Source organism: Mesoplodon mirus, assembly GCF_964341445.2.
Source record: "Mesoplodon mirus genome assembly, chromosome: 19".
NCBI classification, from domain to species: Eukaryota; Metazoa; Chordata; class Mammalia; order Artiodactyla; family Ziphiidae; genus Mesoplodon; species Mesoplodon mirus.
In genome coordinates, this window is record NC_138995.1 from 14564960 (window position 1) to 14579362 (window position 14403).

Sequence of the window (14403 nt, forward strand, 5' to 3'; positions counted from 1 at the left end):
TGTGTCAAGAGTTGAGTGTTGGGGGCTTCCCTGGTGGCGCAGTGGTTGGGGGTCCACCTGCCGATGCAGGGGGCGCGGGTTCGTGCCCCGGTCCGGGAGGATCCCACGTGCCGCGGAGTGGCTGGGCCCGTGGGCCATGGCCGCTGGGCCTGTGCGTTCAGAGCCTGTGCTCCGCGGCGGGAGGGGCCACAGCGGTGAGGGGCCCGCGTACTGCAAAAAAAAAAAAAAAAAAAGAGTTGAGTGTTGTTGGTCTACCAACACCCTGATACAATCTGAAAGTTTGTACATGGACATACATTGCTTCTTGAGCTTTCTTAAGAGTCCATGAATTCCAGAAAAGTTATAAACGGAACTAAGTCTGGTATAAAATTCCTTCCCCAACCTGGAATTTGCTGAAAGGGGGCATAAGCAATCCATCACGACGAGTTTGTTGTTTGAAAGAACTGACCGGGTATCCAAGCCATTTTAGTTTTTGTTTTTCCATTTTATTAATTAATTACAAAATAAAGAAATCAGTGGTAGAAAAATAACAAAGGAAAAATCCCTAAGTTACATAATAAAAACCTAGAGGACAGGCCAGGTGTGTGCTGGGTGGGAGAGGAACGGACAGATGACTGGTCAGGGAGGAGAAGGTGGGGCTGTGGGAGGTGTTAGCGTTGCCTGGCACCCCGAGGTCACCGTCCGAGCACGCTGGTCTTCTTTGGTCTTCACCTGCAGGACCGTGGCTTGCAAGCTTCAATACAAGAGCTGGTAAACAGTGGCACTGTTCTTGGAGCCCGTGACCAGGTACTGGTTGTCGGAAGACATATCACAACATAGGATGTCCGTAGACTCCTCTACCTGGAGGGAAAGAGAGGCCACAGAGGAATGATATGCAGGGGCCAGACTGGGGCCGGAGATGCACACTTCACGCAGGTCTGTTTCAGGGCTCCGTGTAGACCTGAGGCTCAGTCTGGAGACCGGGCCAGGCTCAGGGCTCAAGGTGGAGCCCAGGAGTTGCCAGGACCTTGAGTCCTTGTTCCCTCCGTGTACTCAATGGCCCTGTTTGCCATCTCAGAGGTACTTTGCAGCACTATTTCTGGGGCCTGACCAACTGGGATCTGGGGCTGTAAGCTCCAGCTGCCTGGGTTTGCGCAGGCCTCCATCCAGTACCTGAAACAATCTTTGTAGAGAAGGTGCAGCTAAGCAGCGGATCGACTCATCCAGTGTGGACACAAAGTAGCTCCCTGGCGAAGGAAAGACAGATGGAGGGGCCAGAGACCAAGCCTGCCTTCTAGTCCCCTCTGCTCCTGACTAGACCAGGGAAAGGATCACTGCGTCTCTGCCTCAGTTTCCCCATCTATACAACTCAGAGACATGACCCAAGCCATTCCCTCATCTGCCCGCTCCCTCCTGCCACTCCCGGGATTGTGGTGAGGGGCACTGAACAACTGGACAGCCACATGGGGCTTCGAGCATCTTCTGTCTGCCAAGGTCTTTGGGCTGTGGTTCCATATAGGAAGCTACCATTACAGACAGAGCCAGAAAAGGAGAGGGGGTGAGCAGAAAAAGAAGGGAGGAAAGGTAGCCAGGCTGGCAGGGGAGAAACACTGGTGACGGGAGGAAGCAGAGGCAAGGGCAGTGGGAAGGTGGCCCTGGACCTTGGCCCGGCCAGTGCTGGGGCTGGAGAGGGGGGAATTAAGAGTCTGAAATAAGGCTGGGCCCAGACTCTACAGGTGAGGGCACCCAGAGGTGTCCCCTGCCTGCTCACTCACCACAGGAGGAAAACTTGAGATTGTGGTGGTAGACGTATTTCTGCAGGACAGCCTTAAACTTCTGCCTTCGGTGTGTGTGCAGGATTAGGATGTCACTCATCCTCAGGCCCACTAACAACCACTCCTCACTGGGGTCGTGGGTAATGCTGAGGATCTGTTGGGAAGGAGGTTTGGGGTCAGCGCGCATCATTCGTGCCCACCTCTTCAAACTCAGACGCGGCTCCTGCGGGCACCCGCAACTCCCAGCCCCCAGGGGGACCGCACTCAGCACAGCCGCAGCCCTCCGGGCACCTCATGTTGTAAATCGTGTTGCTGCAGCCTCTGGTAGTTCCTCAGGTCCCAGGAATACAGTCTGGTGTCTTCACCTCCCGTCCAGAACTTATTGCCCGTGAGGTCCACACAGCGGGACCCGTATATGGGGACTTCGTGCTTCCTGGTGGGAAAACAATTCAGAGGTTCGTGCACTGGTTGGACCCTCAGAAGTTTCGGGCCCAGGAAGCCCCTAGATATGTAGCCCAGATGCGTCCTCCACACCGACTCACCTAGTCCTACTGCAGAGGAGACAGTGAGGTCGGAAAAGGGGCCCAGGCTTCCCCAAGGCCTCACCATCCAGCCCTCCCCCGGGTCATACCTGATCAAGATTTGGTTCTGCAAATCCCAAATCTCAACAAATCCTTTGAAACAAGCCAAGCAGATCTGGGCATTGGAGGAGACAGCCAGGGAATAGCACATGGGGCCTGTGGAGGCCAGCTGTGCCCTGACGCGGGGGGTGGGCGCCAGGTCCCAGAGAGTCAGGGTCTGGGACAGACCCCCTGTGATCAGGCTTCGCTCATCGGGGGACAGCTTGCAGGTGAGGACACAGTTCTGACGGTCCTGTAGGAATGGGTGACATTCTCAAATCATCTCCTGGAAGCACGGGCTCCAAGTATTAGGACACAGGTCACATCTAGGCTCCCTGAGCCTTCTGATGACCCCTCACCTGTAAGTTCAGCTGGGCCTGGGGGGCGTGGTCCCAAGCATGGAGGGCACTCTCATCCCACACCCTGATGTAGCCATGGCCGCACGTGTACACGTGATGAGTAGAGCTGCTGATGGCCAGGGAGTAGACTTTCTTTCCGTGGTGGAGTTTGCCAACCTTCCAGGGCTCACATGGGGTCACCTGCCTGACCACCATTTCATCTGGAATGGGAGGCTGGGGTGCCCATGAAAGGGTCACAGCCTTGACCTGCCCTCATCCATGGGGGACAGCCTTCCTTGTCCTCTGACTCGATTCCTGACCCTGCATCCAACAGCTCCTCTCTGACCCCCAGGCAGGACTGTGTCCTCAGCTGGGGTCCCCAGACCACTGACATCCTTCTGCACTAGCCCAGGATAGCCTCCCTGATAAACAGGCCACATTTTGAGACACTTCTGAGTACAAGCAACGAGAGCAGAGCCTGGCTCAGAGTCTCCTAGGATGTAGCTCTAAAAGTGACCCTGTCAGCTGAGGCCCTACACACTGGTGATGGGAGGAGGGCAGCTTGGGTCCAAAGAAGCAGGAAGCCCAGTGCACCCACCACCTATGGGAGAGTGAGGATGTGGACACACCGCATGCCCTCACCTTCTTCCTACTAGCTTCTTGTTCCAGGGGTAACAGGAAGGGAAAGATGCCATGTTTAAAAAAAAAAAAAAAGACACTTACAATTGCTCTGAGGCATGACAAGACTTCTTCACTGGGACGAGGTGAAGGACAAGGCTGACCTGCAGGGAGACACCAGCAGCCAACCACTCAGAGAGAGGAGGTCTGGCAGCAACAGCATCATGGGATCCAGGGAGAAGACCGCTCTCTCCACCCGGGGGCTTGTTCCAGGTCTCCCATCCAATGCCCAGCCATGGGCTACACCCGGCCTGCCTGCGCCATCCCAGCTGGGACTTACCGAACTCGGATCCTGGTGGGGAGCTGTGACAAACAGAGGAAAGAGGGAGGAGACAGCGCATGAGACGGATGGAGAGCTCTGTGTCAGGATCCCTCTCCCCGAGACAGTTCGCACCCCCACCAGTCTTGTTCAGGTGAGACCTACCTGAGGCTCGGCTCTGCTTCTTCTGATTCTGCCTCGGAGAGCTGAGTGGCCTGCAGTTCAGATCCGTCCAGGGCCTGGGGGGCCCACTGCTGTGGACTCACACAGCTCATCTCCTGATAAGCCAGGTCATGCTGCCTCGGGGAGCCTGGGAGCTGCTGGGTGGGACCACACGCTTTGCCCAGCTGGGACCGTGCATGGTGCTCATGCTGGGAGGAAATGCCGAGGCTCTCGGGCACATTCCCCCTCTTCTCTGGTTCATCATAAATTGTGAGTATACTGAATGAGGGCTCTTCCTTCTCTTCACTCATGGTCTTCGATTGATGAAGTGCCTGAGCTACCAGGTTCGAGTGCTTAGAGGAATGAGCCCGTCACCCAGATCCTGGGTTCCCAATTTGTCCCGATCCCCTGTAGCAAGAGAAAGAACAGATGCTGACACGCAGACACAATGTTCCAGGTCTATTGAGAAGGCTCAGAGAACACTCCTCTGGGGGAGAGGATTCAAAAGATTGGTCGCCAACTAACTTTTGATACTACATGTTGGCAGCAATGGTGCTGAGGGTAAAAGTTCACACGCACGTTTTGAGTTGTTAGTACCAGGTAAGTTATGTTTTTCCTTCTAGACACACAGACTGCATTTCCCATCCTCTAAAATCAAATTCACCCTTTAATCTGACCGTATACTTTTCAAATGAGGGCTCACCCCCAACCCCCACCCCGGGTAAAATAAACAAGAGGTGGGACTTCCCTGGTGGTGCAGTGGCTAAGACTCCAAGCTCCCAATGCAGGGGGCCCAGGTTCGATCCCTGGTCAGGGAACTAGATCCCACATGCATGCCACAACTAAGAGTTCACATACCACAACTAAGGAGACCACGTGCTGCAACTAAGGAGACTGCCTGCCGCAACTAAGACCCCATGCGACCAAATAAATAAATATTTTTTTAAAAAAGAAGAATGGCTAACTTTTTAAAAAATAAATTTATTTATTTATTTCTGGCTGCGTTGGGTCTTCGTTGCTGCGTGTGGGCTTCCTCTAGTTGTGGCGAGCGGGGGCTACTCTTCGTTGCGATGCACGGGCTTCTCACTGCGGTGGCTTCTCTTGTTGCAGAGCACAGCTCTAGGCACGTGGGCTTCAGTAGTTGTGGCATGCGGGCTTAGTTGCTCCATGGCACGTGGGATCTTCCCAGACCAGAGCTTGAGCCTGTGTCCCCTGCCTTGGCAGGCGGATTCTTAATCATTGTGCCACCAGGGAAGCCCCTAGAATGGCTATTAAAAAGAAAAAAGAAAAAGAAACAGGAGGGCAACAGGAAACTGCACACACATCACAGTGTCTCTCGCCACCCTGCCCCACGCAGCCCCCCAGAGGGGAAAGCGTGGAAGAACTCAGTGGTCCTGCAAACAAGACAGTCCCTTTGGATGGGGCGAGGCTGCAGAATGATGAAGAGGCTGGCTGGTGGTGATTTAATCTTTCCCATTCTAGGGGATAATTCTGAGAACTAAATGGAATCATGCATGTAGAATACTCATAATTACATCAGGCCAGTGGCAAACACTCAATACGTGGCAGATAGTGCATTTATTTGGAGGCTGTGCCAGGGACCACAGCTTTGAGGATTTAAGGCAGACCAAATGCCTTCCTTCAGGCTGCCCAATAGCCATCCCCAGAAGGCCCTGAGGAGACCCAGTGTTCCACCCTCAGGACGTATTAGAAGCTTCAGGGAGAAGACGATGTGTAAGGCTGGGGAGGGGATCCTCCAACTGGAACCAATGCCTTGAAGACCAGGCTCAATCCTTGGCTCTCAGACACCCGGGGGCACCCAGGCTGCCTGCCCTTGGGAAGACGTGAGGGCAGCTATATGGCCAGACTCCACTCCTCTTGACACTTGGAGGTATCACTGTGTCTTTGGCCCTGAACCAAATACTTTACATAGTTGGTCCCATTTCATCCACACAACTGTGTGGGGCCACATTTTACAGGTTTTAGACACTGAAGTTCTGAGCAGGTGAGCAAATAGCTAGAAAGCACGGAGAAGAGGTTCAAATTCTGCCCTGTCTGGTTCTCAGCAGTCTGCTTTCTACTTCCCCATCAGAGGAAGGAAGGCAATATCCACCACAGTGACAATGCAGTTACCCTCTGACCCAGCACTTCCACTTTCAGGAATTTATCCTAAAGGTGCCCTCAAATAAAATCCATGTCTAAACTGAAGCATCACAGCATTGCTTATGATAGTAGATGACAAACCCAAAGTCCATAAGGGACTGGTGAGATAAGTCACAGTATATGCATGAAGTGGAATATGACACAACTGTTAAAAATAACAAGGACACTTACGTCTGGACATGGAAAATCCCAAGGTCAGTTAATGGGGGAGGGGTGGATTCAATGCACATAATGCACAGATTTGCTGTAAAAAGATGGAAATTAGAACCTATCTTTGCATATGTTTGTATGCACATAAGAAATTAGGAAGGGCACTGCCCTTGTGAATAGAAATGGGCAAGTAGGAAAGAGGAATGGGAGGAAGATTTGTCACTGCAGAACTTGGGATAGTTTTTGCATATCTGTGGCTATTTAAACCTAAATTAAAATTGTTGGGCCATGAGCCTTTTTCTTCAACCAAGTCCTTTCTTCGTCATCTTCCCCCAACTGACAATTTGGGGTCCTCATGATTCTTAGTTACTTGTTTAAATAATTTAGCAAATTCGCCCAGACACGCAGCAGTCTCCTTTAACTGGGACCCCAGGGCCACCTCGGCCCTGGGGAGGGTGAAAGCGCGGAGGACACACATTCCCAGCCCAGGGTGAAGAGGATGGGCAAAAGAGTTGGGCAGCAGCCCAGGCTCACATGTGGGTAAACCTTAAAGGCAGGGAGGCCATTTAACCAGGATTCCATGGATAAGGAGAATTTCATCCTAAGAATAAGACAAGGCTTTCTAGAAAGTGTACAAGGAAGAGTCAGTATGACCGATTCCCCTCTCCACTCTACCCTCAAAGCTGAATACAGGCAACTCTTCTTTCTCAAGCTTCAACACAAAATGCTAGGGCTGGGGTCCACCCTGCCAGCAGGATGAGCACTCCTCAGTCCCCCGGAGCATGCAACTCACCTCTGAAGGCAGGTCAGACCCTGGAGATGGGAGGTTAGAACTGCACCCAGCTAGTGCGCTGGGAAGACCCTCCTCCAGCCCCGGCCCGCCCCTCCCACACCCAGGCACTGCCCCTTCCCCTGCAGTGCTGCTATTTTACACTAATTGATAATCAAGCCCTGGGTCAGAACCTGGGTCAGGTGCAGGGCCCTGAATGGCTCATCAATTACCGGGCGTGGCCTCAGCCAGCACCCACCGCAGAGCCACCTGCTGGGCTGCCAGTTCTGATAATGCTCGAGTCCTGGGATTCACCAAGTAAATTCACAGCAGGAGGCCAGGTGGAGTGAGACATTTTTCAGGGGATGAGTCTTTGGGTTGGATTCTGGGAGCCCCACAAGGGCCAGTGTTTTTGTGCAAAGATGGAGAGCCGGGTTGAGCTGCACCCAAGAGCAGTTTCAAATTCTCATCTCCAGGTGAATCCCCTTTGCTTGGGGAGGCTGGCTCAGTCATCTCTCATCTCTCACCAGTGTCTCTGAAAGGGAAGATCAGGGAAGACTTTCTTCTCTGCGGTGGCCTCATCATGATTCTTACACTGGAGCACTCGGAACTCCCTGGAGGGCTTGTTAGGGCAGAGCGCTGGGCCCACCCCCAGGACATTCTTTTTCTGTGGGTCTGGGGTGGGGTCTGAGACTTGGTATCTCTAGCAACCTCCCCGGTGAGTGTGATACGGGGCTGCTGGTCTGGGGACCCCACTGGAGAAGCACTGTCTGGTGGTCCCTTTCTGGCAGGAGGGGAAGGGGTGAGGCCAGGTCCTCTCCTGTTCTGCTCCCCTCATTCAACTCCGGCCACTGGCCACCCCTCCCACTGAATGCACTCTTTTTCTGTTTTTTTCACACTCATCGGCTTCCTTCTTTTTTTTTTTTTTTGCGGTACGCGGGCCTCTCACTATTGTGGCCTCCCCTGTTGCGGAGCACAGGCTCCGGACGCGCAGGCTCAGCGGCCATGGCTCACGGGCCCAGCCGCTCCGGGGCATGTGGGATCTTCCCGGACCGGGGCGCGAACCCGTGTCCCCTGCATCAGCAGGCGGACTCTCAACCACGGCGCCACCAGGGAAGCCCTATCGGCTTCCTTCTTTTGAAGCAGAAGTTCTGAAATGCCTGCTGCTTAGAAAGAAATCTTTTACCACCCCTGACCTCCAATCTCTAAAGCTCTCTGTCTGTCCCTTTCTCTCTCCCCCTTCCTGTACACAGCCCTTGTCCCCAAAACTCTAACAGCTGCCTAGGGCCTTCCAGACAATGCCTGTATTTAAGATCCATCCCCATCCAGGCCCAGTGTGTTCTCACTTTTCCTGTGATTATACCCTAACCTGACCCCCAATGTACTTGACTGTACATTTCCACCCGCACGCTGTTCCCTCATCCAGAAATGCTGTTCCCTGCCCATTCATGTATTAAATATGTGCTCCCATATACTCTGAGCAATGTGCCAGGGCCTGTGCACAGTGCCAGAGATCAGCCTAACACCTGGCCCAAGTCCTTGGAGAGCTTCAATCTGAGAGGAGGGATAGGGGTTGGGGGTGGTCTTGATATATATACAAATAACCCCCCATCTGATACATGATCCACTTTTGGAAAATTATCTCTTTTTTGATTCCCATAGGAACACAACAATGTGGGATACCGGCATGGATTTGATCCCCAATTTAGAAATATGAGAATTAATTTAGGGTGTCAGAAACTCAGAGAGACCTGTCCAAGATCTCACTAAACAGGTGGAAAAGCCAGGATCCAAATCCAGGCCTATATGATGTTTACAAGGAAGTCTGTGGGAAAGTGGATTGAATCATAGAAGCTCTTTCTCTATGCTGGATACGAACCTTTTGTCAGCTGTGCAGACTGTGTATGTCTCTACCACTCTGTGGCTGGCTTTCTAACTCTTTTAATGGTGTCTTTAGATGAGCAGAAGTTCTCGATTTTTTTTTTTTGTTTTTAGCAAAAAAAGTTCTCGATTTTAATTCAATCCAGTTTATCTTTTCTTTTAAGGTTCGTTATTTTAGAATCCTATTTAGGAAATATTTGCTCTCCCCAATGTCATGATGATGTGCTCTTTTGTTTTCTTCTAGCAGCTTCTCTATTTTACCTTTCACATCTAGATCTATGAAATTTAGGAACTTGGCACTATCTAGAAAGGGTTGCAGGGAACACAGAGGGTCCAGGACCGAGGCCTGGGCCTCTCTCAATGGGAGGCAATGGGTGCAGGGGCGAGGAGCCCGGCCTGTCATGATTTGAAACTCAGGCCTGTCACTTCCAAGCAGCATGAGCTTTGACAGCTTGCCAGCCTGTGCCTCAGTTTTCTCATCTGTAAAATGGAGATGAGGAGATTACATTCCTCCTAAAGCTGTGGGCAGACCTGGAGGTTAACAGGGCTTTGATGCTGCCAGGCTTAAAGTCAATGCTCATTCAGGGTAGGCAATTCTTAGGGGACTGAGGAAGAGGAAAGAAAGGGAGTGGTGAGAGAGGTCAGTGGGGGGAACCTAGTGGTCAGCGAGGCAGCCCATGGAGAAGAGGGTTTGTGGAAGGGGCCTAGGGTCTGGATCATAATCCAGAGCATTGTTAGGCACTGGACATGCATTTTCTGCATTATCACAGCCCACTCTCAGAGCTGACCCAGGAGGGAGGTTTACACTGAAGGAAACTAAGGCTCAGAAAGTTTAAGTAACTTGCTCAAGATCACACAGCAAGGAAGCGCTGGAGTTAGGGTTTGAGGCCAGGTTCTCACAACCCCACACAGCCCTCCACCAGGCTGCAGGGAGACAGAGGAGGATGACAGGAACAGGGGGCCACTTGGCTGCAGCAGCCTGGAGGGGTGCTTTCTGGGCACTCTTAGGCCAGATGCTAGATTGCTAAGAGTTGAATTAGCTGCTGATAAGAATGGAAGTCGGGGTGCAGAGAACTCACTGAGACATTCGGACAAAAGAAAAAATGGGGCATCCTGAGGGGTTACAGGGTCAAGGAGAACAGTGGTTCTGAAACTCAAGACGCAAGTTAAAGTAACCTGGGTGCTTTAAAAGTACCTATGCGCGGGTATCTGTGTGCCCCCCTTTCCCATTTAATTAGTAGGGATGCAGCCTGGGCATGGGGATTTTTCAGACCTCCCGCTGTGATTCCAATTCCAAAGCTAAGGTTGGAATCTCTGAAGCAAAGGGTTTTGTAGGGAAGGAAATAGGGCAGAGGGTAGAGATAAGTGGGTGGGAGATACTGCAGAGGCTGGGAACGGAGGGACAGAAGTGACAAAGGAAGATTCCTGAGGTGCTGGGGATGGCTGAGGTCCAGGGCACAGAAGAGGGAATTTAAGATGGAAAGGAATTTAAAACCCAGATGTGGAAAGATAATATGGACTTACTGCCCCTCAACCATGTCTGTGGATGAAGGCGCTGGCTTGAGCCCAGGCTGTGCGTGGATGAGAGTCAGATGCACGTGGCCAACTGGTGGGACCAAAATGTCTGAACCAGGGTGGAGGAACTTCCAGGCAGAGGAAGCAGACTGGGGCCAGGTCGGCAATCAAACACATCTACGCATCCACCCACGAGCCCATCACCTTTCCCTCCAAGTGACCAGTCTGCACTGTGTTTTACTGAGACCCAGGCTGTGCTGGGCTCTTGAGGATTCAAGGCTGAGCCTACAGACCTGACCTTGACCCTTGTGGGTTTCAGCCTTTGAAACTGACAGTTGAACTGGCAATTACAAATCAGAGGGGAAAGTGACATGATGACGGAGGCAGGGTGTGATGGGGGAGCACAGAGAAGGGGCACAGAACCCTGATGTGAAAGGTTATGGGGAGCCAGTGAGGTCTGAGACATGATGGATGGGAGGCCTTAGTGGGGGAGGGGCAGAGGAGAGCATAGGAGGATGTTCTAGGCGGAGAGAACAGCAGGTGCAAGGGTTTGCAGAAGTGTCTTTTAGCACTGGAAGAATTTTCTAAATGCTGGAGCACAGAGGGTGTGTTTTAGGGGCAGGGAGGGCAGGGATGTGTGCTGTATCTAGGGAGAGTGGGTGGGAGGACACTGAGGGGTTCTGAACTGGGGGAGACATGATCAGACTTGTGTTTTATAAGGACTCAGTCTACTCTTCAGTGTAAAGATTGGAGGAGGGGGCAAGTCTGAGAAACCAGTTAAAAGAGAAGATGCTCAACATCAGTAATCATTAGGAAAATATAAACCAAAACCGCAATGAGGTACCACTTCACACCCACTAGGATGGATATAACAACAACGAAACTACAAAAAATAATAAAGTTGGTGAGGATGTGGAGAAATTGGAACCTTCACATGTGGCTGACAGGAATGTAAAATGGTGCAGCCACTGTGGAAAACAGTTTGGCAGCTCCTCAAAAAGTTAAACATAGAATTACAATATGACCCAGCAATTCCACTCCTAGGTATATACCTAAAAGAACTGAAAATAGAGGCTCAGATTTTTGTACACCAATTTCACAGCAGCATTATTTACAATAGCCAGTAGGTGCAAACAACCCAAGTGTCCATCAACGGATGGATGGATAAACAAGAAGTGGTATATCTATACAATGGAATGTTAGTCACCAATAAAAACAAATGGAGGACAGATATATGCTACAACATGGATGAACCTTGAAAACATTACACTATGAAAAAAGCCAGACACAACTGCTCCATATCGTCTGAGGCCATTTACATGAAATACCCAGAATAGGCAAATCCATAGAGAGAGAAAGCAGATTAGTTGTTTCTAGAGGGTGGAAGGCAGGGGGTATGGGGAGTAACTGCTTAATGGGCATGGGGTTCCTCTTAGGGTGATAAAAAAGTTCTGAACCTAGATAGTTGTGATGGGTGCACAACATTGTGAATGTACGTACTGCCACTGGGTTGTACACTTTAAAACAGTTAAAATGGTAAATTTTACATTATGTGTATTTTACCACAATTAAAAAACAAACAAAAACAGACACTGTGTCAATGAGTTAGAGGCCTTGCAAGTCCCAGCAGCATTTTTTCCTTCTTCCTCTTTATCCACCAAACCCCAGACAGTTTACCTGGTGGTTTTCTTACCTTTGCTTTCTCAGGAGAAGAACCAATCATATGCAGGTATCCCTGCGAAGACCCTGGCCAGCTATAGTCAAATGGGCCGGGGCTTGAGCGCCCTCTGGTGGGCAATCGGAGAGCAACCCAATTCTAACTTGACCGTGAGACGTTTGTGCTCACAGCCCAGTGCAGTGCTCTCGATGGTTGTGCTCAGGATACTGCTCTCCCACCCCAGAATTTCTCTTTCTTCACTAGAGCCCCCGGAGAAATGACCTGGGCGCCTGTTGTGGATGAAAATGTATAAACCATATAAACACAGGCAAAAAACACTTCTTCCCTTACTAATTCACTGACATCATCCGCTCAGAAATTATTCCCAAGCAAGTTCCGGCCTGGCCCAATGAGCTACCCCCAATGACCTTGCGGTCCACAGGGCGAGCTGGTAAACCAGCAGCTCCAAGTAGAGAAGGCAGAGAGTGGTAAAGACTAGAAGGAAGTGAGAGCAGAAAGCTGGCGGAGGACCCAGAGCAGGGGACCCAATGCCAACCGAGGAGACCAGAGAGGCCAGCGAAGGGGAGGTGGCGTTTGGCTGAGCTCAATTTGAAGGGGGAGGGGGAGAGTTCTCCGGGTATAAGGGACACTCCTCATTGTTCCCCTGGTCCCTGCGCTTCCTCTCTCTTCCTCCCTCCCTGTCATGAGGAGCCTCCAACTCACCACTCCTTCCCAGGAGCCCTTCCCAGGAAAGCAGGGTGGCGGGTCCCACCTCCCCCATCTTGCACAGTTCTTCCTACCCACCTCGTGCCCGCGGCCTGGCTATCGAACGCTTGCATTCTGAATCCTGCGTTACACTTTCCATCCTGGATCGACCTTTTACCTCCCAAGGGACGTTTAAGCAAAGCCCCTGGCCTTCACTCCCAGGGGCCCTCTGGCAACTGCCCCCTCCTCGCAGTCCTACAGCAGCTGTACATATGTGCATTTACAATACAGACCTCTAGGCAAGATTTCATGGGTGATGGGGGAGGGGAGTAGGCTGTGCTTCAAGAAAAGTTTGCAATGCGTTGTGTGCGTTCTTCTGACTGGCGTTCAGGGCATGGGGTCCCGGCCGCAGCCCGGCTCCACACGGTCAGGGATCCCTGCAGTCCTCCAGGGCCTCTAAGACCGTGTCCACCACCACCCACCCCCGCCACCCCGCGGATCCACAGGAGATTTTCCGCGGAGAGCTCAAACCGGCTGCCCCAGGACTCCGCTCGCGAGACTCTGCGCGCGAGACTCTGCGCGCGAGACTCCGCGGGATCAGAGCAGGGAGAGCCGGCCCGCGCCGAGGGGAACCCGGGCAGCCTCGCGGTCGTTTTCTTCCCGCCCTGCAGTGAGCGGACCGGCCGTCAGGGGCAGCAGGGGGCCCAGGATGGCGGCCAGTGCCTCCTAATGGCTTCTCACGCCCACAGCGCAGGCCTCAAGACCCTGGACGCGCAGGCCCGGCCTCCCCGCTCCGTCTCACTTCGAGGCCAAAACGGGGTACCAGGGCGAGAAGGCGTCGCCCAAGGCCGGCGGGGAGGGAGGCGGCAGGCGGAGGCCGCCACCCGTCTCCCCGTGCTGCGCCCCTGTGGCCCAGGGCGGGGGTGGGGGGGTGGAACCCAGAGCCTCGGGTCCCCTTCTAGAGCACGTGGGCCCTGGGCGCCCGGGCCACGCACCGCTGGCAGACGCGCCAAACCTGTGGCAGGACGATCCCTTACCGTGGCGGGCTGAGGAAACCAGCCGGGAGAGGCGCGTGCGGCCGCGCTGCCGGGAGGGCTTCCTGGAGGCTGGCTTGGGCTGAGCGTGGGTGGGATTTCAGTGGCCGGGAGGAGGTGGGGGCCACGCTTCAGGAGCACTGGAACCTCCCAGGCTCTGGCCTGCGCGTGCACAGGCTGGCGAGTGGTGGGAGGGAAAGACAGAGCCGGAGGGACGGTCAGGCCGCGGGCAGCCCAGGAGCAGGCGCAAAACGCAGGGCCCCGCAAAGGGGGCTCAGGCCGGGCGGAAGCCTCAGGAGCCCCGTGAGGTGTTGGATTTGCTGAGACCACGTGGTCTGTTGTGCGAATGGGGCCCGAGAGCAGGCGGAAGGGGCTGTGGGGAGCTCGCCGAGGGGAGACGTGGCCAAGGTGCCCCCATCTCAGGTTCCCTGAGACTTGGCAAACCCCGGCCCGTGGAAGGGCCCGTGCGAATGTTCAACTGAATTGAATGGACTGTGTAAGGGAAGGGGTGTCCTCAGTTCCTTGTCAGGAGAAAGGATAGCAGACAGGGTGGGGCTGTGGTCTGGGGAGAATGGAGACCTAGGAGGCGGAGGACAGAAGAGCCTCCAGGCGCCTCTCCTCAGAACTCCCAGCCCCATCACCAGGAGAGGGCTGCCAGCCCAGGGAGAGCTGTGCTGAGTCTCTCGTCCCCCCATATGACACCCAAGCCCTGTCTCCA

At 53.2% G+C, this 14403-nt stretch overlaps 1 protein-coding gene across 1 annotated transcript; it reads right to left on the minus strand.

Annotated features, from left to right (window-relative positions):
• Nucleotides 1–735: 735 nt before the first annotated feature.
• TLE7 (TLE family member 7) lies at nucleotides 736–4122 on the minus strand (the record flags this gene model as incomplete). Its single annotated transcript, XM_082607113.1, has 9 exons — nucleotides 736–840; nucleotides 1153–1226; nucleotides 1755–1908; nucleotides 2046–2187; nucleotides 2386–2627; nucleotides 2734–2946; nucleotides 3436–3494; nucleotides 3671–3693; nucleotides 3815–4122. 9 exons carry the CDS (start codon nucleotides 4120–4122, stop codon nucleotides 736–738), a joined length of 1320 nt encoding a protein of 439 aa, XP_082463239.1.
• Between the last annotated feature and the right edge of the window lie 10281 nt (nucleotides 4123–14403).